We start from the raw sequence: 25,442 nt of genomic DNA, 5'->3' as shown, positions 1-25,442 counted from the left end.
TTTGACTTAAGTTCAAGATTCAAGAGTTTTTTCAAGAGGTTTTTTTTTTTTGGGGTGGCTAAGTACGAAGCAGTTAGTCAAGTCTCCTCCATGCTCCTTGTGAGATTTTTAACTTGGACTATTTGTCCTGTTCAATAATAAACGACTAAAAGTGCATTGGTGCCTCTCTCTCTCCTTTCTATCGCGCTTCACGTGCTACAATTGAAATTTGTGAAAATTGACTAAGCTCCATAAACTCTTGTAAGTCAAGGTACCGCTGCACACGTTCTTACAAATGTATCACTTTCCTGTCCTCACCGGTCAACACATACACTTCTGTGGCTTCTATTCCCGTTTGTGCAAGGTTCTTCAGTTGAGGAGCGTTCCGTACAACTGCGCCTTGGTCAGGCTGTCTTTCCGGGAAAGTCCCAGAGAGCCGACTTTTTGGTGGTACAGCGGCGGAGGTGGTGGGGCCGGTGGTGGCGACGACGGGCTCACCTGGGCAGACAGGTTGTGCATCTCCACTTGGTAGTGCTGAAGGTCCGCTGTCATCTCCAAGGAACGGCGGTGGAGGGATTCGGTGGAGCTGTTGGGGCTTTGGTCCCCGTAATCCACACTTTGACCTCCGGATGCCTCGTTGCCCTCCAGGTCTTTGGAGTCGCCCGAGTGGTAGAGGCTGTGCTCGGAGCCTTTGCTGTCCTCATACACGTGGGCTTGGCTGTGAGCCTGGCGGAGCACCGGGCTGCACTCGGGACTGGCGGCAACCCACATTGGATCCTGCACGCTGCCTGCTCCCTGCTGGTGGTAGTAGTCGGCGCCTTCCTGGAAGCTGCTGTAGAGCGGGCCCAGGCGGATCTTGGCCGGCCTCACGGAGAAGTGCTGCTCGGAGAAGCTGTACGGGGAAGCCCGACCGGGACTGCGGTAGGAGTGCGAGCTCAAGTCTTCGGCGCTGAGCTGCCGCCATCTTCCGATCAGCTCCTCCTCCTCGGGGGCCAGGGTGCTTCCTCGGCGGCTGTCTCCGTAGGCGACGCTCGGGGAGGACGATGGAGGAAGGGGCTCGTAGGGCTCGCTGAAACAGGAGGACATGGTGCGGCTGTACACGGGCGAGCTGCTGTTCTGCTGGTGGATCATCTCCGTCTGCTGGAAGGGATGATTGTTACCGAACCCTCCGGGACTATCCCTCTCCCAGGACGAGTCACTCTTCCTCTCGTAGTCCCCGGCATCCCTCCAGTCCATGTAGAGGGTGCGATGGCGCGGCGAGGAAGCGGCACTGCTCAGCGGGCCGTTGGCTTTGTCTTCCGAGCCCCCTCCGCTGAAGCTGGAGTAGGAACTAGAGCCTGCCCCCAAGGGGGGGAACTCAGCAAAGAGGTCCTGGGTGAAAGCAGCTCTCAAGCCCACTGAGCACTCCTCTGGGTTGCTGTCAGTGGAATTCTGCGGTTCAAAGAGGAGCTTTCTCTGACCGTGAAGGTCCATGCTGGGCCTGCGCTCCCGGTGCCGGTCGTCGGGGCAGTAAAGGGCGGTGTCGCTGCTGTACAGGTCGGACTTGTAGGCCGCACGCAAACCGAGCTGCTCCCTTTGGCCCAACGGCTCCAGGACGAAAGCGTGGTCCGGCGTGCGAGGGCTAGCCGAGCGCGAGGCTTGGCTGCTGCTGCACAACTCGTCGGGCTTCTCCAGCACCTGCCCGATGAGCGAGGCCGACATGGAATCCGAGTACGTGCGGCAGAGCGGAGTCTCTTCCATGTGCATAGTCAGTCGCTCCTGAAAGTCAGTCGGGAGCTGGAGCGAAAACACACGCCCGGGTCATCAAAAGATTACAAGCAAACTTTACACAGATTTGATCGGCTGGATTGGGTCCGTGAATCCATGTTAACGCTTCTTGGCCATTAAAAAAAAAAAAATTGCTGCTCTATTTAGCAAGTGTTCAAAACACACAAACTTGCTATCTGCTTCTCTCCATGGCAAAAAGCTAATGCAGCACATCAACAGTAAGCCAGTTAGTTGTAATTGGCAATGAAAGGCTGATTATAACGTAAAATGCGTGCAATTATTACTCCAACTAAACAGCACTGTTGGACATTCTATTCAGTTTGGTGTATTTTTGAAGCAGAATGCAATCACCAGGTGGCCTTTCCGTTCTTGTTTTTGCAGGAAGTGTTGCTAAAGGCAACCATGGGCCCAATCTTATTCACAACACCGCATCATTTCTCAGTCTGCCCGCTCCCAGCAGTCCACGTGTGCACGGACAGCCTCTGACCCGCACTTATGTAATAAGCAACTTTTTCTCTATACATATTTGAGTGCATATCGGTCCTGCGCAATCCATTTCCAGTCAGGGACATTCTATAATGTCCCGTCTGCTTGTCACAAAATGGCGTCCGACCAGACCACATCAATAACCACGTTGGCGAGTACAAATTGAACTATCGGGCTGCAATGTGCTGTTTGACAGCCTAAAAGTGTTCTGATGTTTATTTTATATTAATAAAAATTTCCTGGGATCAAACAAAAGTCAAAGACTATTAAAAAAAGAGCAAAATTCAGGCTGTGATGGTCTTCTATTTTTTTTTGCTCACCTCGGAGAGCTGGGCCCTGTAAAGGGACTTGTTGCATTGCAGAAGCTGAGCAGCCAAGTTACAATCCTTCCTGTAGACATCCTGCGAAGCACAAATCAAGAGGACATGATTAAACCTTCACGCCACGGCAAAATCCAAAAGGCGTCTCCTCACATTGTCCCCCTGAAGCTTGTCGATGGTGAGCTTGGCCTCCATCAGGTGGTTGTTGAGCACGATGATCTCTCGGCTCAGCGCTCGCTTCTCGTCGTCGTGATGCTGAGACTGAGAAAGCAAAAAGTCATACGAGGGAGGATGAAGTATAATTACATCTTTTCTAGTCTGGCCAATGAGACCAGGTGTGTTGTACGGAGGAACAATGGAGCCGCTTTCTCATGCTACAGTTTGGAGGAGGACAGCCAATTTTAATTAGCCATAATTAATGTCACTGCTACCAACGACAGGGCATTTGAATCTCAAACCCACCAAGGGCTTTTTTTCTTTATGGCAACAGCGGGCACTTACATCTCTGTGAATCTTCTCTTCCAGATCTTGGTTGATCCTCTGCAGGGCAGAATAGCTGCTTTGGATCCTAAAGCACACAGGCAATAAAGTACAGAACATTGTTTATACATGGTAAACATAAACTGGCTTGAAACGTGCAGAGCAAATTTTTATTTGATATCTTGAGAATAAATGTGCATATTAAGTTAGAATCTATATTTGCTTCACCCGGTAGAGTTTGAGATTACAGACAAGAGCAAGACACGTGACTGGTTTGGAAAACAATTTTTATCTATACACTCGGGCATGAGCTGCCTACTGTAGCAAAAGTGGAGACAGAAATAAACTGGAGGAAAGCCGAACCCCGCGTTTGAGCTATTTTTATCCTCTTTCATCTTTTTTGAACCGCTGTAGCATCCATACGCTCTTATATTATTAGATACATACGACATATATACATTAATGTCTTCCAGTCAGTATGTTCTCACCGACGCAGTTTATCGGTGAACTTGTCCAGCTCTTCCTGAGCTCGCCGCAGCTCAGTCTCCAGGTACTGACGCGTGGCGTCAAACTCATTCTGCAGCAGCTCCAGCTTGTGCGTGGTGTAGGAGAGTCGCTTCCGCAGGTCTTCCTTCTGCTCCAGCAATGAGCTGCACACACAGAGATGAAGTTATTCGATTTTGACTAACGTGATTGACAGCCATGCGGTTGTGATGAGCGAGGTAGTGGTACAAGCAGACACATAATGAGAAGCGTTTCCCATTCTTGGAATTCAAATCTGGACCGAGAGGAACCCAATCATCAATATCGGAGCGTGTCAAGATATGAGTTGTAAACTCTTTAATACATCACATGAATGGAATGTGAAAGCCGGGGATGTTGGGAACAGAATGTATTTCCCCGCGCACAGTGAAGATTTTTTTTACAGTCGGCGCCGCCTCCCTCTAATGAAAAGCCAAGTGAAAGTGGCAAAGGAGGAAATGTGGGCCGCCGCCGTGGATCCGAGCGCAGGCGGCCAGGCTTAATGGAGCCAGTATAGACGGACAGATGGAGGAAGAAAGCTAATGACGCTATCTGCAGTCCAGATAACCAAAAGAATAGAGATGCGCTGGTGTGCTCTTTTCACTCTCCTCCCTCTTTTTCTCCCTAATAACCATATCAGGTAACAAAGGCTCGAAATGGAGAGGCTTCTTTTCAGTGCCGGCGGGTCACCGACTGGAAGCGTCATCTCATTAATATTCATGTTGGCCAGATTGCAGAATGTCTTTCGTGTTCGGATTGGAATGTATTGCTGGATGCTATGGCTGCAACGATTTGCAGAAGACAAGCGTGGCTCCCCAGCCACAAATCCTACTGGTGCATTTAAACCGCAGCGCGTTGACTCACTAAATTTCGCCGAGACGTCCCCTTCCCTATCGACCGGCGCTATATCAGTGCGCATGGTGTTCCCGAGGTAAGACTCCTTCCTACTAGCTTCATTTTCCAGCGATAACACATCCTGCTAAAAGTCACACCTATCTTGCCCCGACTTGTCAATAATACTCACTCAAAACCACTTGGTCGATAGTATGAACACTCGCACAGGATAGAAACAATGCCGGGCTAAGCTCCTCCTCCCCATCTGCGTCCGTCCATTGATGTGTGTCCCCGCAACGCTACACGGTCTCTCAATTTCCAAGCCCTCCCCGACATCTCTTGTTTATTTCTCTGGAGAGCACAATGAGTCGAGGTAGACTCCAGTCAGAGGGGTGTCGTTAGCTGCCTCGCCTGCGGGGGATTTATCTGCATTTATGCATAAATAGGACTGTAGACTTTGGCTGTCCTGAATGAAAAAGTGCCTCAAGAGAGCTCGCCGCTGTTATATAAGGTGCTTTAATTCAAACGGAATCCAAGCCAGTAGCTGAGAAGCCTAGTTTAGATGGCTCTGTTGTATTTACTCTGACACAATTAAATATCTTGCTTCCAGCGCAGCTTTGCACCAAATGTTTATACTCCTTAAAAAAAAAAGCCCTCATTAATATTATTGCTTTTTGGAGATTTAAATAGTAGGGGGTTACTGTTTGGTGTTTGTTGTTTTCGTGAATTTGCATAGAGTTGCTCGAGGGACGTCGAATATCCCATTAGTGACCGAGGCCGCGAGCGGGAGCTGAGTCAGATCTAACGATTGCTCTCACTCTAGCGTGAAGATGACGAGGCAACGTGACTCCCGCTTTGGCAGAGGATGCTTGAATGGTGAGAGGAGACACCTTGTGGGTGGATGAGTGGACAAACAAATGAAAATGAGGACAGGTGGCAAAGACGGACTCCATTGCGTTTGCTCTTACCTCTTTTTCAGATGTTTGCCGCCATTTCGGGGGACTTTTAAGGCGGTTTTGCCAATGTATATCTTTTTCATGGTTTGCCTGTGTTCCTTGCCTGTCATGTGTTCATAGGGTGGGACCCACAAGGAGTTGACGTGTTAGTGTCCCAAAGGAGACCGCCTAAGTCTGGCCTGAAGAGTTACTGATTATTCTACCTGCCAAACAAAACAAACACACAATCAATCAATCAATCAATCCATAATCCGGATTAATGGCCAAAATCAATCATCATTTTGAATGAACAGTAGTTTGGGTTAAAGTCATACGTAGCACCGTTTCCTCCACATGATGAAACAAAATGCCTTTGACACGGCCTTCTATTCAGGAGAGCCCCACCCTGCAACCACGTCTGGATGACGCGCGTAGGAGAGACGCCAACGTCAGCCCACAGACGACCGGTGCAGGTCGTTAGACAAGCCCGTCAGTCTCAGTTTGAGCCCCGACAACGTGACTCAGAAGGGGTAAAAGTGCCTCCAGGTCTCCTTAGCGAGACCTTCGATAACAACACAAAACAAGATGCCAAAAGCAAATGTGCTCATCACCTGATTGCCTGTGGGTGATTTCCGCATCAGGCTGAGTCGGCATGGCGACAGCTGGTGACAGGCCTCCCCCCCGTCTCACACAAACACCGGCGGCTTCTCTCGAGCTGCTCCCCTCTGAGTCATCACACACCAGCACAGGATACGTGCCTACGGTGAGGTGAGATGGCCCTGCCGGTTTGGAGCTATTTGGAGGCTGATCCGTTGGTATGCATGTTACCATATTTGATTCAAAGCGGATACCTGCATGCCTTGTTTGTACACTGCGGCATCTAAACACACACACCCTCTCCCGGGAAAAGGAATAACGCAGCGCCATAAGCGGGGGAGTCTGGGGGGGGGACATCTCAGGCCACATCGGTCGCTCCCTAGCGCTCGCCCTCCCGCTCTCTTCCTCGTTCTCGCTCGGTCGACTTTAATTGAGCCTCCTCACTTCTGCGGACGGTAGCACGCTCATACGAGGCTGCCAAGCCGCCCACTCACGCTTCACTCGCTTTTGAGAGGATTTTCTGAGCGTTGAAAAGCAAAGCTGGGAAGGGAGGCGGGAGCGGAGGAGGAGGACGATGATGACATGAAAGTTGGGGATAGAAAGAAAAGCGGGAAGTGGTTGTAGGAGCTCCCCTTTGTTTTTTATATGTGGGCTATGGTGGTAGGGTGGCAGTTAAGAAGTCTTATCTGACAAAAATGTTATTCATTCGGGTGACTGGAGAATACATGAAGAAACAATATATTGCAACAGCGCAAATCTCAAAGTACGATGGACTTTTAAATTTAAAAAAAAAAAACGCCACGTTTCCCATAGTTTGTGGAAACAAGAGTCTACGCGGGTAAAATCCCTCACCATGGCACAAAGCTCAGCATTGGAGTGAGGACGACCTGAGGGGGGGGGCTGACTCATCGGAGAGACATAGGCAAGACACACGGAGACAGCCACGACGACAACTCTGCCTTGCACCATTTCCTGTTTCCTCCACACCGTGAAGCAGCAGACCTGCGCCAATGCATAATGTGCATGACTCAACCGCCTCATTGAAAAGATTCACTCCTTCAATGACCGCACTGCCCTGCCCGCTATTGACAGAATGAAGAGTAGTTCCACACCAACTAACAGCTTTAATGTTTAATGCCCAGCAAAAGGTGAAATCGAGGCACCAAATCTAAGCAGACCAGTCATTCCCCAAATGCATATTTTATACATGTACTGTACACTATTACTAGATCTGACACCGCATTTGCAATGCTAATCCACCGACCACAATCTTACGAAAACACTTCAAGCAACTGGCGGCGGCTGACAGTCTTGCATCAGTTCATACACAATTCATGGGCAAAGATGAGGAGCAGATGCATTCATTTACTATTGCGGCGGTGACCCTGGACTGTCTTGTCATTTTGTTTCTATTTTTAGGGCAGGAAATTACACGCGCTATTACTGTTAGAGCACAGCGAAACTGCCAAAGTGGTTCAATTTGGAATTCATGTAAAATGGGAAGGAAGGGGACTCGAAACAAACAACACATCAAGTAACCCACTTCAGCTGCCATTAAATACCGTATGGGCCCGAATATAAGACGACCCCAACTATAAGACGACCCCCTCTTTTTCAAGACTCAAGTTTGAAAAAAAGACTTTTTGAACACCAAATTTAATTTTTATACAGAAAATAATTACATCTGAAACAAATGATTATAACAATATACTATATGAGAGAAAAAGCATGTTATTTTGCCTCATTCAAATCATGCAAAAACTGTCTATCACATCTTAATATCTGAACATTTAAATATGTAAACTAAAGTGCAATCACATTTGTAAATGAACGGCTTCTGGTTTTTGAAATGTAAATAAACCAATCTACTGTGATAAAACAACAAAATTGCAATAACTGCATTAACCATCAAAGTGAACTCTAATTCATCATCATCGGCATTACAGTCTCGAAAGACCATAGATTTCTTGTGTCTGGAGGTTAGGTGCTCTTTGCACAGCGTCTGCTGTGGCTGGTGAGTCCTCTCCAGTGCGCAAGAAGCCTGGGCAAGTTTTATGGAAGCCTTGAGTTTCCCAGGCATCAGGGCTTCCCTCTCGGCCTTCCTGTTGTCATCCAAAGGAACGGTGAACCGATACATTTGGCATCTCTAATTAGTCTTGAAACAAATCTGAATAAGGAAAAACATTGCAATAAAATAATGCAAACTGCTACCGCTATTGTTGGGGAGCCTGAGGACTGTATAGGGGGTTGGCTCGGATGGTTATGCTCTTTTCACCCCCGGGTGTCGGTCAGAACACAGGAAGGAAGACGTGGTTCAGTTTTGATTGCTTTACTGAATTATTGGCAAATAATAATAATAAATAACCATAAATGAAATACTCTCGGCAACACACCAAACATAAGTCATCGATCGAGACAACAAAATACATTTGCTGGCGACCGTTAGTCGCCGTGCCGCTGCGTAACGGCTACTCGTACGATGCGAGACAAACTTAAAGGAGCGCGCCAGAGCTGTCAATCAAACGGCGCGCACACGAAGCAAACCGCGATCGGACAAACGGCACAACAGTGGACAGTAGTAACAATGAAATGTACAGAGATGGGGACTCGAGTCGCTGTTTTGATGACTTGTGACTTGACTTGACGAAAATAAAAAAACTTGAGACTCGACTTGGACTTGGAAGTTAAAGACTCGGGACTTGACTTGAGACACGATGACTTGAATGACTTCAGTGTTATTTAGTTTTTGTTTTCAGTTTGAATATAAAATTAATAATACATTTAAAAAAGTAATATCGATACCACGGTAGGAGCGCAGGCTGAGAATGGCGTTGTCATGATTGGATCGCTACCCTGTCAATCAATCAGTCGTGCCCTCTCTACCTACCTAACGTGTTTATTGGAGAATCACGCCCCTTTGTATCAGACAGCACAAACATGTCAGCGGGAGCGGTACCGCGAGGCAAAAGACGGACAGCACAGTGCAAGATATGCAACAGAAACATTTCAGACAGCCAGACGACAACTTCAAACTTTGTCCGTTTGAAGTTTATAGAGCTCTGGTGTCTCCAGATGTTACAGATGAAACATAAAATGTTTCTAATGCTCTTTAATGTGTTTCTTCTTTCAGATTTTTTTCAGATTATTTTTTCATATTTGCAACTCAAATGCGTCAGACACTGTCGGCAGACGTTCATTTGTTTAGATTGAGCTGTCAATCATTGTATGAGGTAATTTCTTGTTTGTTTGATTCCATGGTGTATTTTACTGAATATCAGTAATTACAGTGCAAATCCAAATTATTGACATATTCTTTAAACAGGTTAGACACATTGGACAATGATGGTTACTTAAAGTTACTTATATCTTGTCTTTTCACGTTACTAAAATCAGATTCTGCGGGTAAAATTGCAATAATAAGGTGACTTGACTTGGACCTGACTTGACCTATTTAAGGACTTGACTTGGACTTGACCTATTTAAGGACTTGACTTGCCCAAGAAAAAAATGACTTGGGACTTACTTGAGACTTGAAGGTTAAGACTTGAGACTCACTTGAGACTTGCACATGTGTGACTTGGTCACGTCTCTGGAAATGTATATACTCACTTTGTGTCAAAAACGCACGCGATCACAGCAACATACTCAGTCGATACCAGCAACCTTTAACTTACCGCTGCGCACAAGTGAAAATGGGTATAATGTCTAGACCCCGAATATAAGACGACCCCCACTTTTTCCAGTCTTATTTCAATGCAAAAGACATTGTCTTATATTCGGGCCAATACGGTACTTTAAGAACCACTCGGACAGCTCTGTGGTTCAATCCATTTCCAAGATGGCCTATTGCTTCAACGTGAGGGATGAATGTGAAGGAGGGCAAAGGAGAAGGATCACAACACATGCGAGCTGATGAGGTCCGCTTATTGACTCCTGGGGGAGCTGTCAACGCTACTCCACAAAGACCTTGCACACTCATTCAAGGCTGCCTGGTCAGAGCGCCACGGCCAAAAGGGCACATTAGGATATTGAGTCCATAAAATGCAACACCCCACATGCACAAGCGCTATTTGACAGTTTTACAGGAGTGCTCGGTTGTCACGGCGACGGGTCCCCCAATTCCTCCTAACTTGCTTTCAGAATCACATTTGGTTCAATCTGGCGTTATCAGTCAGACTGAGAAAAAAACAGCACTGACACAAGCTCCCCCCTAATCAAAGTGAAATCTCCTCCATGCAAAATTGACATGACACCCTCCATCACAGGGCCCCTTGAGGCAGGAACCCCAAGGCCAAGTGAGGCACAGACAGTGTGAGGGAGAGAGAATTTCAGGGCATTTCATCATGTACAGACTTGCCGGTTGCTGGAGTGGATGGAAGCACAAGGGGTGTCAGCGTTGGCGTTCAGCTAAGACCTGAGCTGAAAGCAAGGACAAGAAGCATCGGACTCCCCCCATCTATCTCAACGGGGCTCCAACAATCCAATTAAAACTGAGACACAGCGGTGAGGACAATTGACGACAGGAAACTTAATTAGCCCTCGTCTGAAATAGTCATAACGGTGTCTGTAATCACAAACAAATGTGAACTATGGCCTGACAGAATGAATGAAAGCAACAATGAGGCTTTCCTTCTCCATCAGGAAAGTGAATGCGATCATTTTCTACTGAGTATCCGATAAGCTTGTTGCGGGAGCGGTGCGATCATGCAGAGTGATCCATCACTGAGGCACGGAGCATTCCGACAGGTGAATGCACACATCATGCAGGTTAGAAACGAGTCTCGCATTCGGGGACCGAGTCAAACATCAAACTAACAACCAAGGAGCTCTGCATTTAATTTTGATGCAGCCGCACACACGCACGCACACAACCGCTCCAAATCGAAGCTGCAAAAGAGCGAAGCGCTACCTGGTGCTCACGCACAGCTTCATCCCGGAGGCGCACGGATCAAACCGACTTAGTCCTTCCCACGGGGATTGTTGGAGAAAACTCCCTTCTGTATATCGGCTCTTCCCTCAAGCTGCGAGAAACCCCCACTTCCCGCCGCCGCCACACGCTGCTGACGCTTCTGCTGACGCTCCAACAACAGCAGCAGCAGAAGCAGCAGCAGAGGAAGAGGTGGAAGAAGAGCAGCGAGGGAGGAAAAGACTGTGCAAGAGTGGGAGGAAAGAAGAGGGCACAGGGAGAAGGCGTGGGTGGGACGAAGGAAGGATGAGGAGAGAGAGGATGCCTACCTGATGTTGTCTGCGTGCTTCATGCCATCGTCACACACCTAAAAGAAAAATAACAGCATTGGTGGAGTGCCCTGGGAGCAACATACACGCATGTTTATGTTCATCTTCCCCCCTTCCCAGTTTTTACTTCTACAAAAAAATAGGGCTTTGTCGCCATATGTATGCAAGGTTAGAACCATCATCTCATCAGCTCAAAGGCGTAAGATTGGAGAGTGAGAGGCAGCAAGAGGGGGGAGAGGGAGGGAGGAAGGGGTGCAAGAGAGAGTGGAAACCTCCATTGCAGCCAGACTGCAGATACAATATATTGCAAGCAAGCAAAGGCAGCGGGCAGCAACCTCATTGACGTGCAGGGAAGCAGAAGGGAAAAGACCAAGGGGTACAGGTGGTTCCATCTGTTGAATCTGGAGGCAGTATAATCCCAACGCATCTTTACTTTTTTTCGACACACATGCCAGCCTTCTGTCCGTATACAAGGCATGTCATGTTTCATAATCTGAAGATAGAAGATGATGACAGTCATGCAGAGGATCAAATGATGTGCTAAACAAAAAAAAAAACTTGAAGTGAGGTAATAGCAAATGCACTTCAATGCAAAAATAGTGTGATTCAATTATTGGAAGAATAATGGTAAGCGTTACATGGGCCCTAATTTAATTGTAATGTAAAAATGCCATTTTGTAGACACACTGCGTTATTAAAATCCAGTCGAATTGATAATATCAGTTTCTACGTGTAGCGAGAGTACGTGTCAGCGAGGTCGTGCTCGACTGCGAGGCATGTTTTGTACATGTGCACTGGCAAGTACAAGGCTGAGGAGATGAAAGTTTGCTGCAAGCAAGCAACACTGTGATGAACGCCAACAGGCTCACACGCTGGCTCCACAGCCCCCACACCGCCCACCTTTTTTTTTTCCTAAGCGGTTGCTAAGGTGACAGCAAAGGCTGAATTTTAATCAGACGATAAATTAAAGCAATGTGGCCTTCTTTCTTAATATTAAATGGCCACATTGCTCATTTCTAAGCACGTTCCTCGATGGGTGAGGACTTGTGGAAATGCTTGCTTGGTTGCCCGTGGGTGATATGATGAACTATTTTCAAACAGAGAAAAAAAAAAAAGAAAAAAAAGAAAACTGCTGTGCTGTTGAGGATTATTTACCGAAAAATAATATATGTGCTTTGATTAGCCTCTAATTGCGAGGTGAACATCATGCTGGGACATCAAATACACTCACTTTGGGAAGCAGTAATGTTTAATTGAGCCTTTAATCCTATTCTCCCAAAACACGTGTCTAGGGAAAGCCAGTGGTTGTAATTATTGCAGACATTTGAGAGGGGTTAGGATGCAAGTTCAACAAATGAGGGGTTTTCTCACAATAAATATGTGGTTGGGTGGTATGCTACCCAGAATGCAAGGTCGTGGATTCCAAAAATAAAACTTCTGGGACTCACCATGTTGATGCCTCTGGGCAGAGAGATGGATCTAGAGGGGTATCCGGGGGAGCTGTGATTCGATTCCTGGAAACGTTTCATTTCAAATCCTTGGCAGAAATTTGGAGGGGGTGGAATGAGATTTTGTTCATCCACCAGTAATGGCGGTGGAGTGTCAGGTTTGATCTCCGGATCTTCTGGCTGGTCATCTCTCCTCACTATGTCAATGTCTGTCTCCAGATAGGTTTTTGGAGGCAGGTCGATTGGAGACTGGTCCTCAAGCTCCAGTAAGAAATCCTGCAGCTGGGCCATTGAACAGGAAAGCCTGGGGATCCTTTGGGTCACCGTTTGGTCCTGGTCCTGATGCGCACCTCTAGTTGCTTTCCCAAATGCCCGCAAGCTGTTTGGATCAAGCACATTGGATGTCACCTCATCCAGGAAGTGTGAAAACTTGGCTTTGTCCTCAAGCGTTCCCTCCAGCGGACAATCTTGATCTCTTTTGGTGCGAACTCGGGTCTGAACACAGCCCCTCCCCTGATGGTGCCATGCCGGGCAATCCACGCAGTTGTCCCCTCCTCCCTGCTCCGGGAGATGCGCTCTGAAACGTAGTCGGCTTTGAAAGGCCGCTTGGCTCTTCTTCTTGATTGAGCAGTAAAGGCGGGAAGTGACTTTTGAGCTCCAGCTGTCCAGACTGCCCTTACACTCACTGCTGCTACTTGGCACAAAACAACTGGAAGAGGACTTCTTTGGCCAAAGGCCCATCAGCTCCTTGAGCCAGACTTGATCACTGTTGGAAACTGGGCACAAGGCAGCAGAATTTGAAAATTTGCTTCTCTGTGGGAGAACACAGGGTGAGCTCCTAGTCATGTCCATCGCTTTGCTTTCTGTCTGCATGTCTCTGATTGTTTCGACTGGGAAATGGACTATGGTCCAGTGAGCAACACGAATTTTAAAGAGTTCTACCCCAATTCATTCTCATTAGAGTGTGAGTCTGACCTACAATAGATTCAATACTTTTCACTCGGGGCTGAACAGATGGACTCCTTCGCCGCCAGGACAACACTCTGGCACGTCAGACAAGGCCATCCGTGATTTAAAATTTAATGTGTTAAACAAAAATGATCTGGTGATGCCAATCTAACAAAAGCATCACCCCCCCCATGTTCATGTTTGGCTACAAACACAATCATATCTTCATATCCACACAGACAGTCTGGGACTCCCTTGCTGATTTGAGATGAATGAGGATGATATTTTCTGCACAATTCCTGACACTATCTTGGCTAGTTAAATACCACTTGCACTGTGGGCGATGTTCTTAATTAGAATGCCTATCGATAGCGGAGCGAGCAAAGCTTTTCAGAGTTTTCCAGGTCAGTGACTGCAGAAGAGCATTGATTCCAGCAGGCTTGTCCAGCTCCACTTTCAACTCTGTTGTATGCACATCAGTTATTTTCCGTAATGTCCGTATTCCACTGATGGTTGTTTACAAAGTACACTGAGCTGGCGAGTTTGATTAAACTTTGGATAAGTTACATTGAATATCTTTTGGAGACTATTAGAGACCTGGAACATTCAACCACTAATTACGCCCTTTGTAGTAAAATTGACCCCAATGGGTTTTATGCAGTACGCCTGCCGAACCGGACCGGTGCTGTCCCCGGGGGTGTCATTAATGTGCATCCCATCCAATGGCTATGACTGGGTGGTCCGCTGTGCCAACTGCCTGCAGGTGCACTGCAGCGGGCCGGAGACCCACGGGACCACCCCGTCTGCTAACAAAGAGCATGCAGACATGTTATTTCCCTGAGGTTCCTCTTTATTTTAGCGGCTCTCCCTTTTTTTTGCGCCACCATATTCAGACAGGTTTAAGCCACTTCTATGATAAACGCCTTTAATAATCTCTTTTCGATTTCAGAAGCTGTCGAGGGGTGGCGGACAATTTATGACCGTCGCCCAGAACAGAGGACCTAAGCCCATTACTGCCCCACGGTAAAGATGCGGAAATGGATTCTAACAAAAGAGTTTTATATTATTCTTGTATATATTATTAAGTGGATTTATGAACATAGCTGAAAATGAAAATTGAAATACTATTCATGTTAGCATTTTGAGAACATTCAACAAAAAAATGTTAGCATTCTGTCTGTATATAAAATTTTATATTTGCTCGTATAATTGTGAAGTAAAGTGCCATTCTGGCTGCTGCATGTTGCTAGAAACAAAATGCCTGCTTTTAAACTAACTTGCTGTTCCAGGAGCTGGAAAATATATTTAATGCAAATAAGTTGTCAGAGATAAATGTAACAGTTGTGTGTAGTCGAGGTTAGCGCTCTGTTGTTACTCTCACTCAGAGTGTGTGCTATTTATAGTAGCAGGAAGATGAGGTCTCACATCCTGAGCAAAATGCTATCTTGGCTGAGAAGCCTTTGTTATTAATTACATGTTGAAGAAGCCTACACAGATTTTGTAGTGTAAGCATAGCGTATCCATGGCAACAGCCGTTTGGTCTCACCTCAGTGATGCAAATGTGGCTTGAGGAAAAGAAAACTCACCTGAGAAATAAATCTCACACTGAAGTAAACAACTGTCATTTGGTGTAAATTTAGTCTGCAAAAACAGAGAATGTGTAAGCATACAAGGTTATCATTTTTTTTTGTATGCTAAGCAGTTCTTTAATAAAAGTGCAAACTTATGGCGTAATGTTTTCTTTTTTTCCACTTTGCTACATTCTCGTTACACCACTGCCTGTCCAGTCAAGATTGAAGCTACTGCAGTACAGTGAAGCAGGGACGCCCCCTTGTGGTTCCATCTTTCATGCAGCTGTAAAATGAACATGCTGGTAAAGTCACTTCACTGGTTCTTTTATCTCAAACAATATATTTTAGGTTGCATTACCTGACATGATGAAGGCGGAAGTACAAGCCGAAACATGTCAGGTAATGCAACCTAAAATATATTGTTTGAGATAAAAGAACCAGTGAAGTGATTAACAAGTGAAAACAAAATTAACTTAGTACAACTATGCTGGTAAAGTATGTATGCGGCAACGATTAAGATTGATGAAGTAGCACTATCTACTCCCTACGCACTGGGCTCATAAAATTCCTACACAAAGGCCAAGTGGCACTTTTCAACTGGTTTGTTTATTGACATGTGTATAGTGATTGTCTGTGCACCATTCGGTTACAGAAGAATACGATTGTAAAATTAAAACAAAAAAATAAGAGCTGTACATGGTTTGTATTTCTTTAAAAATACATAATTATATGAAGGTCAGGTGGTTTCATGGTTTAATAATAATACATATTGAGAGGATTGCAATGAAGGTCAAATGATACATTAAGTTGTTAGAAAAGTGCTAAACAATTGGAATATTAAAAGTAAATACTGTTTTTGCATCTAGTAGAGGCTACGTGTTAAAACTAAATGACTGAAATTGTTAATGAATACCTAAGAATAACTAGATAAGTAATGTAAAACCAATAATTAAAAATAATACAGGTGCTGCAACAGTTCTTCCATTCACATGCCAACAGTGTGTACGATGTTTTTTTTTTTTCTTTTGGCAGGTTTGCGCAAAACTCCATTCTCTTGTTTTTTTTTTTTTTAAACCCGTAAATAACTGATCACGTGTGACCTTGTATACTGTCATTAGTAGCAGATAAATAAATGCTCTCATGTTTTAAGTGTTGTGTAGTTAAATCACTGCGTGCCACACTAAATCCTGAGCGACAATAACCGTTAAAAAAAACACATACATTATCAACCATGCTAAAATTGTGAAATGTCGCAATGGTACCTCGATGATCGAAACACTCCTCGATCCAAATTTCTGGAAAAAATATAATCGATTTCAATTTTTGTCAACCAAATCGAGGTACCACTGTGTTGGTCACAAAGCATTTAAAAAATGTTGAATGGAATGAATCGTAACTAAAGATTTTGTTTCGTGGTTAATATGTCGGCGACAATGCTGTGTCAACTTTGTGAGGGAGCAACGAGCTGGAAACGGAAGAATGACACAATCAAAATAAAAGAACGTGGACGGAGTTTCTCTTAATGCTGCAGCAGAGTTAGCGGCAAATATTAGTAGCATTACAGTACAAAGTGTGACTTTCACTTCCAAACATTGGTCAAGTATGAGGATTTCTTTCTTCTTCTTGTATTTTTACACATTTAACAGCCGAAGACTCGGAAGACATGTTAGTCGTCAAACTGAATACAAAATGGGAGGGGGGGGGGGGGGCATTTGGAGTGCAGTGTACATACTGTGCGTGTGTGCGTGTACATGCAATTGAGTGACACACACACACACACACGCACTTGCACACTTTTATCTCATCTTCCAGACATGAGGTTATTATATTCAAGCTTGGGTGGGGAGGAGGGCTGGGGGGGGGGGCTTCACTGTCATATTCACTTACAAAAATAGTATCACAATATAGACCATTTAATAAGAGCACCAGAGAGGCTAATAAACACATAGCCTGTATGGTCGGCAACATTCAGTGTCCGGGAAACGGTAGCACTGCGTCATCGTGTTTATCGTTTGTCTGTGTGCGTGTGTGTGTGCATGAGATAGTGTTGGTAACATTTTCACACTCATGGGTTGTTATACGTCTAACACATCCCAGACCATACGCTGAACTTTCACCAAGGTTAACAACTATATCAGATACAAAAATAGCCTATGTATATTTATGCATATAGATATATCTTCCCCCCCACCCCAAACACTGAACCACATTTCCTAACAAAATAACTTTTCTTTGACACATACACAAGCACACAATTTCGGTTTAGTTTTTTTTTTTTAGGTTAAGCGAGGACAAAACTTTGGCTGCACCGACACACCCACTTACTTTAAAAGGAAACCCTGTTAGCATTAGCAGTGAAACCAGATCATTGGGGATGTAATTATATATTGTATTGTGATTTTTTCACTATGGTATGACACAGAGGGCAGGGAGGAAAAGCAAAAAAACGCTACAACCATGTTTGAGGCGACCACCGCTAGTCTAGCACTTGGCTAAAACCTAGCGTGAGATCTTAGCTTATACAAGAGTGAGTGGTGTTATTGCTTCACGGGGTTTAGTGTGTGTGTGTGTGTGCGTGTGTGTGTGTGTGTGTGTGTGTGTGTGTGTGTGTGTGTGTGTGTGTGTGTGTGTGTGTATGTAAGGTGGATCTTACCTAATTTATTGGGAGTCCATGCCCTTGTTTATACTCATTCTGCCCTGATGATGGGATTGAGATCTAGTCCAGGATCATTGTTTTACGATGATCCTGACATAAGAAGTTTTGAGATGTAATTAATTTGCAGGGCGGCTGTAGGATCAATTTGATTGTAAGTATGATCGTGAACTGCTAGGTTTCATTCCACAAAAGCTGACGCACTAAAAAGCACCATGTGAGCTACAGTCCGACATAAAACATCAAATCTGACGTGTTAATCGCTTTTCTTTTTCTTTGCGAGAAGCTCAGGCTTGCGCGGGAAGAAAACCAGCAGAGCCTAAGTGCGCAGACATTCGAGGTAATCAATGAGTGTATCGATCATTCTGTCACATTTCATTGAGTTGCCTAAAGTCCAGATCCTCAATCCATCACCAAGCCCTAAAGGAGAAATAAGGGGAAGACCATCATACAGTTAGGGGGAAAAAAAAGGTAGGGGGGGTGGCGCTTTTGTGTGGCGGCTAGTCGATGGGACCCTGGAAGATGAGCCGCGTCCACCCGGGGGTGCTAAGGGCGGCGGAACAGAAGGGGCACACGGGTCTGAAGGCGTGCGTCCCGTGCGGCAACGGGGTGTCCGCCCAATACCTGGTTGTCCTCTCTGAGCACACGTGGCCGCAGGGCACAAAGGCATACGTGGGGGCGCCGGCATCCACGTACACGGCCGGCTCGCAGCCCAGCCACAGTGGCACGTAGGGGCCTACGCTGCGGCACAGCGGGCATTCCCGCCGCGTGGCAGAGCCCTCGCCCTCTAAGGGCTCCTCCTCGCCCACCTCGGACCTTTGGCCCCAGTCGTGGCGTCCGTGGACATGGCCGCACGTGAGGTAGACCCAGGGCTGACGTTCTTCAAGGCTGAAGTCAAATCATGAGGACTATTACTCGCTTAATTAATTGATGAAAACTAGGTACTACAATTTTTAGTACCACATATACAACAACAGATGGAAGCCTAATGGACTACACTTTAACCTCTATGTAGTCGTCATATAAACTCCATGGCAAAGGTAATTAGATTGTGATTGTCTGTCTACCGTACCTGTGACTGCGCGGGAGGCTGGGGAAGGCAAGTGTGCTGAGGCCCACGGGACACTGCGGCCGCGATGCATTCAGCTCCTGGCGAAGCGCTTCCAGGTGGCGCAAGGTGGGAGCACGCATGAGACCCTCGCCCGTGCGCCACAGCAAGGTGGCGCCGCACAGGTCTACCAATGAGCCGTCGCGCAGCGCGCTACTCTCGCCTTCTGCCTGTACAGGCAACACACAGTAGAACTTCAGTTAATAACAAAGACACAGACATCTGATGTTGGGTTTCGAGTTTCTAAAATACCAGTTTGCCTCGGCTCGGCCCGGAACGAGTCTCCCGCAAGGCGTAGACGTCGCCGCACACAGAGATCTCCCGCCACAAACCCTGCTTGGGCATCTCAGGAAATCCCTCGGGGTGCATGACCAGCACGCCGTTGGTGGTCAGTCCGTCCATGTGGCCGTCCGGGTTCTTCCACTTAGTCGCCTTCTCCTGCAGAAGCACATGCGCAATCATTTCCATGACCTCTCATGGAGCATGTGAATTAAAAAAAACACTTGACGCACCCCTAAGAAGATGTTTTTGGAGGAGTCAAAGCCAGCGGCGTAGATGCGCGCCGTGTAGGGTGGGTGGCGCTCGCACACCACGCGGCAGGCAAAACGTGAGATGGTGCTGGGGGCAATGGAGGGGTCCTCGCCCTCCTTTGCCCCCCCGGAGGTGTCCGTCACCACAAAGTCAATGGGACTCTCTGTGGATCGCCCAATCTGCGAAGGTGAGCGGGCAAGAGACAAAAGAGCATCTTGAGACTCAATATTTTTTTCTCCACTTCACTTACAGAAAATGCAAATCATGACATTATTCACAACTGTGTTCCTGAGATTTGCTTTATTTCTTCTGATATCAAAATGCAGTGAAACTTTTATGTTATTTCCCAGCATTAATTTGAGATGGAAGGGAAATTAGAAAAAAAAAAATCTTAACCAATAATTTACCTACAGGAAAAATGACAACAGCATTCTTATCAGGCACATTACCTGGAACATATCAGTGTTGTTGTCATGGCAATACTCCACTACCACTGTCTGGTTGCGGGACAGCGTGAAGGAGATGCTGTGCTGCCCCCTGCTGTGCACAGCCTGCAACGGAGCCAGTGGCAGGCGTTAGCTCATTAACTCCACCAAAGAGATAATTAGTATCAACACGGGGTTAGTCCATTTTGTTGCAGTGGTGACCAGAAGGATGTCTATATACACTCACAAACACACACACACACACACACATTCAGACACACCTTGCTGTCCTGCGGGTTGTTGAGGATGTGTACGGCGCTGGGCTTGACGCCGTTGGCCTTGGCGCGTCGATACAACGCGAAGCGGCTCTTTCGGCGCCCACGGTCCCCGCTCGGAAGAGAGCCATTGTACCTGATAATAGCGCAGGAAGAAAATCATGTTTGGATGGTTAAAACCAACTCACAGTAGTGCAGTTTATTTATAAAAGTATGAAAGTGGCTAAAAAAAGCTCGTCCGCCAGTTCTTTTGAACATAATCAAAACATTAGTATTCATCAGTCAAAGCGGCACAAAGACGACAAACACGAGGCGACGTTCAGAGCAGTCGGAAATGTGTCAGCAAAGTTCGGCACCCGTGTTGATAGAACAGCTGACGCCGCTGGTTGTTGTTCTGGTCACACAAACGCCGCAGGAAGCACCTGCGCTCCCGCACCACCAGACTCACCAACAGCTTCATTCTCCAGGCTGTTAGGATCCTGAACTCTCGCCCCCCTTCTGCGTAGCGTCCTGTACTTTTGCGCTATATTCTGACTGTCTGCTGTATGCACACTTGCTCCATTTTTGCTCCTCTTATTTATTGTGTTATTTGTTTATTTATTATTTATTCATCACTCTTATTTATTCATTGTTTGTGCCTTCTTGTTTTTATTTTTTTGTGTTGTTTACTTGTATGTATATTGTGTACTATGTCTTGTCACCGTGGGATAGTGGTAACGTTATTTCGATTTCTTTGTGTGTCTTGGCATGTGAAGAAATTGACAATAAAGCAGACTTTGACTTTGACGTGTCACTGATAAGAGTGGCTCGGGAAACCAGCGTCATTCTTCCCACAAAGTTCAGCACCTCGGCCCTGGACGGAACTTTCCAAAAGGTCAGACTTTATCTGCTGACTAAAAGGGGAGTTTATGTGCGCCGGGCCAAAACACACAGGAATTGTTTTTAATAGCTCTTGCATTCAACCTGACATTTAACCCTTGAAAATGAAGGAAATCTAATATTGCCGCTTTAAATGGCAGAAACGTGTTCGTAAAAACAAAGAACTAAAAACAGGGAGTGAACTGGCTGGCACATAAATGCAATTAGCAAAGAGCAGGAAGCAGAAGATGGAAGGGGGAGATAAATTCAGAGTCCAGAGATGAAGCAGGGCCATGCGTGACGTCGTTTGTATCCTGCATGCGTAAACATCATAAAGCGGCGCATGAAATATTCACTCCCTCTGGACCCCGCATCAGCTTTTACCACCGACACTCTCCAAGAGATAAGAAGGTGTCGTGTAAAAGCCACGACAGACTAGATGGTGGCCGGGCAAACTACGGCGACAGGCGCCGGCAGGCGGCTCGCTGGTCTGCGCGGGGACTGGCACCGACCACGTGGCGGCTTGCGTGACATCATTGAGGCCGACAGATGCAAGGTCAAACACAAGAGATGCCATAGAAGAGAAAGGCAGCTGAGATTTGGAGATATTTGTCGGACATTTTTTTCCCCAGTAATAGCGTAGTGCCAAGCACAATTTTGGAATTACCTTAGCAATAAATATTGTTAACTCTCCCTCACAGGCAATTCTTCAAAGCTGTGCGTCTCTTAATTGTCCTTTGAATAATGAATGGACTTTGGGCAAGTAGGACTGAACAGCAGCCCACATCAATCCCCGCAGGTCAATCTGTAGCCATGATTGTGCCATTTCATTTTAATGTAAGCGGTTTGTTGGCAAAGGGAGGCGTGGGAGGAGTTTGGCGAGGCCATGGAGAATGACTTCCGGACGGCTTCGAGGAAATTCTGGTCCACCATCCGGCGTCTCAGGAGGGGGAAGCAGTGCAACGTCAACACTGTTTACAGTGGAGATGGCGTGCTGCTGACCTTGACTCGGGACGTCGTGTGTCGGTGGGGAGAATACTTCGAAGACCTCCTCAATTCCACCGACACGCCTTCCATTGTGGAAGCAGGGCCTGGGGACTCTGAGGCGGACTCTCCTATCTCTGGGGTTGAAGTCACTGAGGTAGTTAAAAAACTCCTCGGTGGCAAGGCCCCGGGGGTGGATGAGATCCGCCCGGATTTCTTAAGGGCTTTGGATGTTGTGGGGCTGTCATGGCTGACACGTCTCTACAGCATCGCGTGGACATCGGGGACAGTGCCTCTGGATTGGCAGACTGGGGTGGTGGTTCCCCTCTTTAAGAAGGGGGACCGGAGGGTGTGTTCCAATTACAGGGGAATTACACTCCTCAGCCTCCCTGGTAAGGTCTATTCAGGGGTGCTGGAGAGGAGGGTCCGTCGGGAGGTCGAACCTCGGATTCAGGAGGAACAGTGTGGCTTTCGTCCTGGCCGTGGAACAGTGGACCAGCTCTTCACCCTCAACAGGATCCTCGAGGGTGCATGGGAGTTCGGCCAACCAGTCCACATGTGTTTTGTGGACTTGGAGAAGGCGTTTGACCGTGTCCCTCGGGAGGTTCTGTGGGGGGTGCTTCGGGAGTACGGGGTACCGAGCCAACTGATAAGGGCGGTTCGGTCCCTGTATCACCGATGCCAGAGTTTGGTCCGCATTTCCGGCAGTAAGTCGGATTCGTTCCCAGTAAGGGTTGGAATCCGCCAAGGCTGCCCTTTGTCACCGATTCTGTTCATAATTTTTATGGACAGAATTTCTAGGTGCAGCCGAGGCGTTGAGGGTGTCCGGTTTGGGGACCTCAGCATCGCGTCTCTGCTTTTTACAGACGACGTTGTGCTGTTGGCTTCTTCAGGCCGTGATCTCCAGCTCTCACTGGAGCGGTTCGCAGCCGAGTGTGAAGCGGTCGGGATGAGGGTCAGCACCTCCAAATCCGAGTCCATGGTCCTCGATCGGAAAAGGGTGGAATGCCCTCTCCGGATCGGGGATGAGATCCTGCCCCAAGTGGAGGAGTTTAAGTACCTTGGGGTCTTGTTCACGAGTGAGGGGAGGATGGAGCGCGAGATCGACAGGCGGATCGGTGCAGCGTCGGCAGTAATGCGGACTCTGTACCGGTCCGTCGTGGTAAAGAGAGAGCTGAGCCAAAAGGCAAAGCTCTCAATTTACCGGTCGATTTACGGTCCTACCCTCACCTATGGTCACGAGCTATGGGTCGTGACCGAAAGAACGAGATCCCGGATACAAGCGGCCGAAATGAGTTTTCTCCGCAGGATGTCCGGGCTCTCCCTTAGAGATAGGGTGAGAAGTTCGGTCATCCGGGAGAGACTCGGAGTAGAGTCGCTACTCCTCCACGTTGAGAGGAGCCAGATGAGGTGGCTCGGGCATCGCATCAGGATGCCTCCTGGACGCCTCCCTGGGGAGGTGTTCCGGGCATGTCCCACCGGTAGGAGACCCCTGGGACGACCCAGGACGCGCTGGAGAGACTATGTCTCTCGGCTGGCCTGGGAACGCCTTGGGATCCCCCGGGATGAGCTAGATGAAGTGGCTGGGGAGAGGGAAGTCTGGGAGTCCCTCCTGAAGCTGCTGCCCCCGCGACCCGACCCCGGATAAGCGGAAGAAGATGGATGGATGGACGGTTTGTTGGCTGGCTAAGCAATAAAACACATGATTTAACATTTAAAGATAAAAAACGTGAACGAGTTAGACGCACCGCCAAAAGCATATCGCATTATGTTATGTGCCGAAAATAAACACATTTGCGTTCATTTTTGTCATTCCTCCAAGTTTGTGCTAAATTGTTACAACAATGACAAATCTGTTTGAGCAGTTGATGCCACAGCAGAGTGCCACCTCTTGTTTGTAAAGTGAGGGAGGAGACGTCTAGGAAGACGATTCATCTGTATTCAGATGTTTGGCCTGTGGGCAGGAAGGGGGCTTGGGGGAAACCATAGGCCGTTAGGTCAGTTATCTTTGGCACAGACAGGAAACTGTGCGGACCAACAGGGACGTCTGCATAAAACTGGCCAGGGATGTAAGCATGTGTGACATTCAACCACCCAGCAGATTCTCTGGAACTCGGCGTATCCCGCCAGTTACGAAAAGGGGCTTTTCTCCTCCTCCTACTCTACCGTTGCCCGGTCTAGATTAAACTACACACAGCAGCAAAAAAACATAAAAGATGACTACACTACTAAAAGCATGGACATGGTCATGCATTTTTCACACGGTCCCTACTTGGAGCTATAAAAGATCCAGCACAGGATGACATCATCGGGATTCAGCCCCCTCCATCCCTGTCCCCCACTGTACACCTACAACCATTGATGAAAAAGTGTCTCCCGTTGCGGTTCTATGTCAAATAGCCATGGAGGCTTTTTTGACGACGACACCCAAACGCATCACGCACATACGAGACAATCCATGGGTTTTAAAGTTAGTTTTTAACACATAGACGATTGGGTAGCGGAAACGGCGTCAGCTGGCCAATAAAAATGATATATAAACACACAGTACATGCGTAAATACACATTTATACATGGTGATAGCGTAATTGAGGCGTCATGATGATGGAGCGGTTCTCCATCCCGCTCGTTATTCTTTTTTTTTTTTTTACTACTTACCCCAAAATGACCAGTTCGCCGTATTTAATCGAGTCTTTAACGGGCACATCATCGTCTCCGTCCTTTTTCGGCGAATTCATCAGCGAGAACTTGCTCCAGGGAATGGAATAGAACAATTTTTAACAGGAAAAAAAATAAGAAGAAATGAGTCGTCCTCTACGGGAATACTACGAAGCGATTAAACGATGCTAACACCCCCCTCGAAAGTGTCGCGTTGAAAACCGTTCGGGGGGCTGCCTCTTTAGTCAAGTTGGAACACAGTCGGACAAAGTTTCCTCGGACTTGTTGCCGTGTGTTGGACAGTTTTGGTCCACCGGAGAAGCATCTTTTTGAGGCTTTAAAATAGTCTAGTTTGTCGCTAGCATGTATCGAAATCTATTCACTAGCAAACCAAGAGCGGAGATAACAACGGCTAGCAGTGGGGAGTGGGGCAAACTATTAGGGGCGGGGGTGGCCAGCAAACACATATCGTTAGATTTTCAATTGACGTGATAGCAAAGGAAAATACACATCTTACACGTATGTAAATTGTGAATTAAAAATTAGTGTACTTTTTAATTACCACATATTTCGGCGTTTCTGGTCATATCAAAATCCAAAGATAAGCGACCACCCCTCTTTGAAAATGAGAAATGGGTGACGTGATGAGAAGCTCATCGGTTCGATTAAAATAAGGCATTACTATACCTACTTTTTTTCTTGGCTGGAATAAACAGAATTTATTTTGGGAAAATCATTAAAAAAAAATTATGTAGAGTGAATGTTGCAAGGCTGTGTGCGTGGGTCGCGAAGTAAGAATGTGGGTCAACATACCCCAGACAAGACTTC

At 46.9% G+C, this 25,442-nt stretch overlaps 2 protein-coding genes across 9 annotated transcripts; both read right to left on the bottom strand.

Annotated features, from left to right (window-relative positions):
* Positions 1-54: 54 nt before the first annotated feature.
* Positions 55-17,903, bottom strand: si:dkey-174m14.3 (uncharacterized protein LOC563117 homolog). 8 transcript variants are annotated; one of them, XM_037244393.1, is made up of 10 exons: positions 17,776-17,903; positions 15,254-15,405; positions 15,138-15,213; positions 12,604-13,379; positions 11,156-11,193; positions 3,521-3,682; positions 3,054-3,120; positions 2,706-2,813; positions 2,553-2,633; positions 55-1,755 (listed from the first exon to the last, which is right to left on the bottom strand). In XM_037244393.1, the coding sequence occupies exons 4-10, from the start codon at positions 13,342-13,344 to the stop codon at positions 349-351; spliced, it is 2,604 nt and encodes an 867-aa protein (XP_037100288.1). In that variant the 5' UTR covers positions 13,345-13,379; positions 15,138-15,213; positions 15,254-15,405; positions 17,776-17,903; the 3' UTR covers positions 55-348. The 8 variants fall into 8 exon arrangements, with proteins under 8 accessions (XP_037100288.1, XP_037100289.1, XP_037100292.1 ...); XM_037244394.1 differs by lacking the exons at positions 12,604-13,379; positions 15,138-15,213; positions 15,254-15,405; positions 17,776-17,903 and adding exons at positions 5,357-5,547; positions 10,830-11,069; positions 11,491-11,576; XM_037244397.1 differs by lacking the exons at positions 15,138-15,213; positions 15,254-15,405; positions 17,776-17,903 and adding an exon at positions 11,491-11,648 and having other exon boundaries at positions 12,604-12,720.
* Positions 15,713-24,694, bottom strand: LOC119117835 (E3 ubiquitin-protein ligase pellino homolog 2). Its single transcript, XM_037244399.1, has 7 exons — positions 24,615-24,694; positions 20,121-20,250; positions 19,864-19,965; positions 19,396-19,593; positions 19,136-19,321; positions 18,848-19,053; positions 15,713-18,663 (listed from the first exon to the last, which is right to left on the bottom strand). Exons 1-7 carry the CDS (start codon positions 24,692-24,694, stop codon positions 18,276-18,278), a joined length of 1,290 nt encoding a protein of 429 aa, XP_037100294.1. The 3' UTR covers positions 15,713-18,275.
* Between the last annotated feature and the right edge of the window lie 748 nt (positions 24,695-25,442).

This window comes from Syngnathus acus, chromosome 24 (genome assembly GCF_901709675.1).
Source record: "Syngnathus acus chromosome 24, fSynAcu1.2, whole genome shotgun sequence".
Classification (NCBI taxonomy): Eukaryota; Metazoa; Chordata; class Actinopteri; order Syngnathiformes; family Syngnathidae; genus Syngnathus; species Syngnathus acus.
Note: the sequence above shows the minus strand (reverse complement) of the source record. Positions and strands in the feature narration are given on the sequence as shown.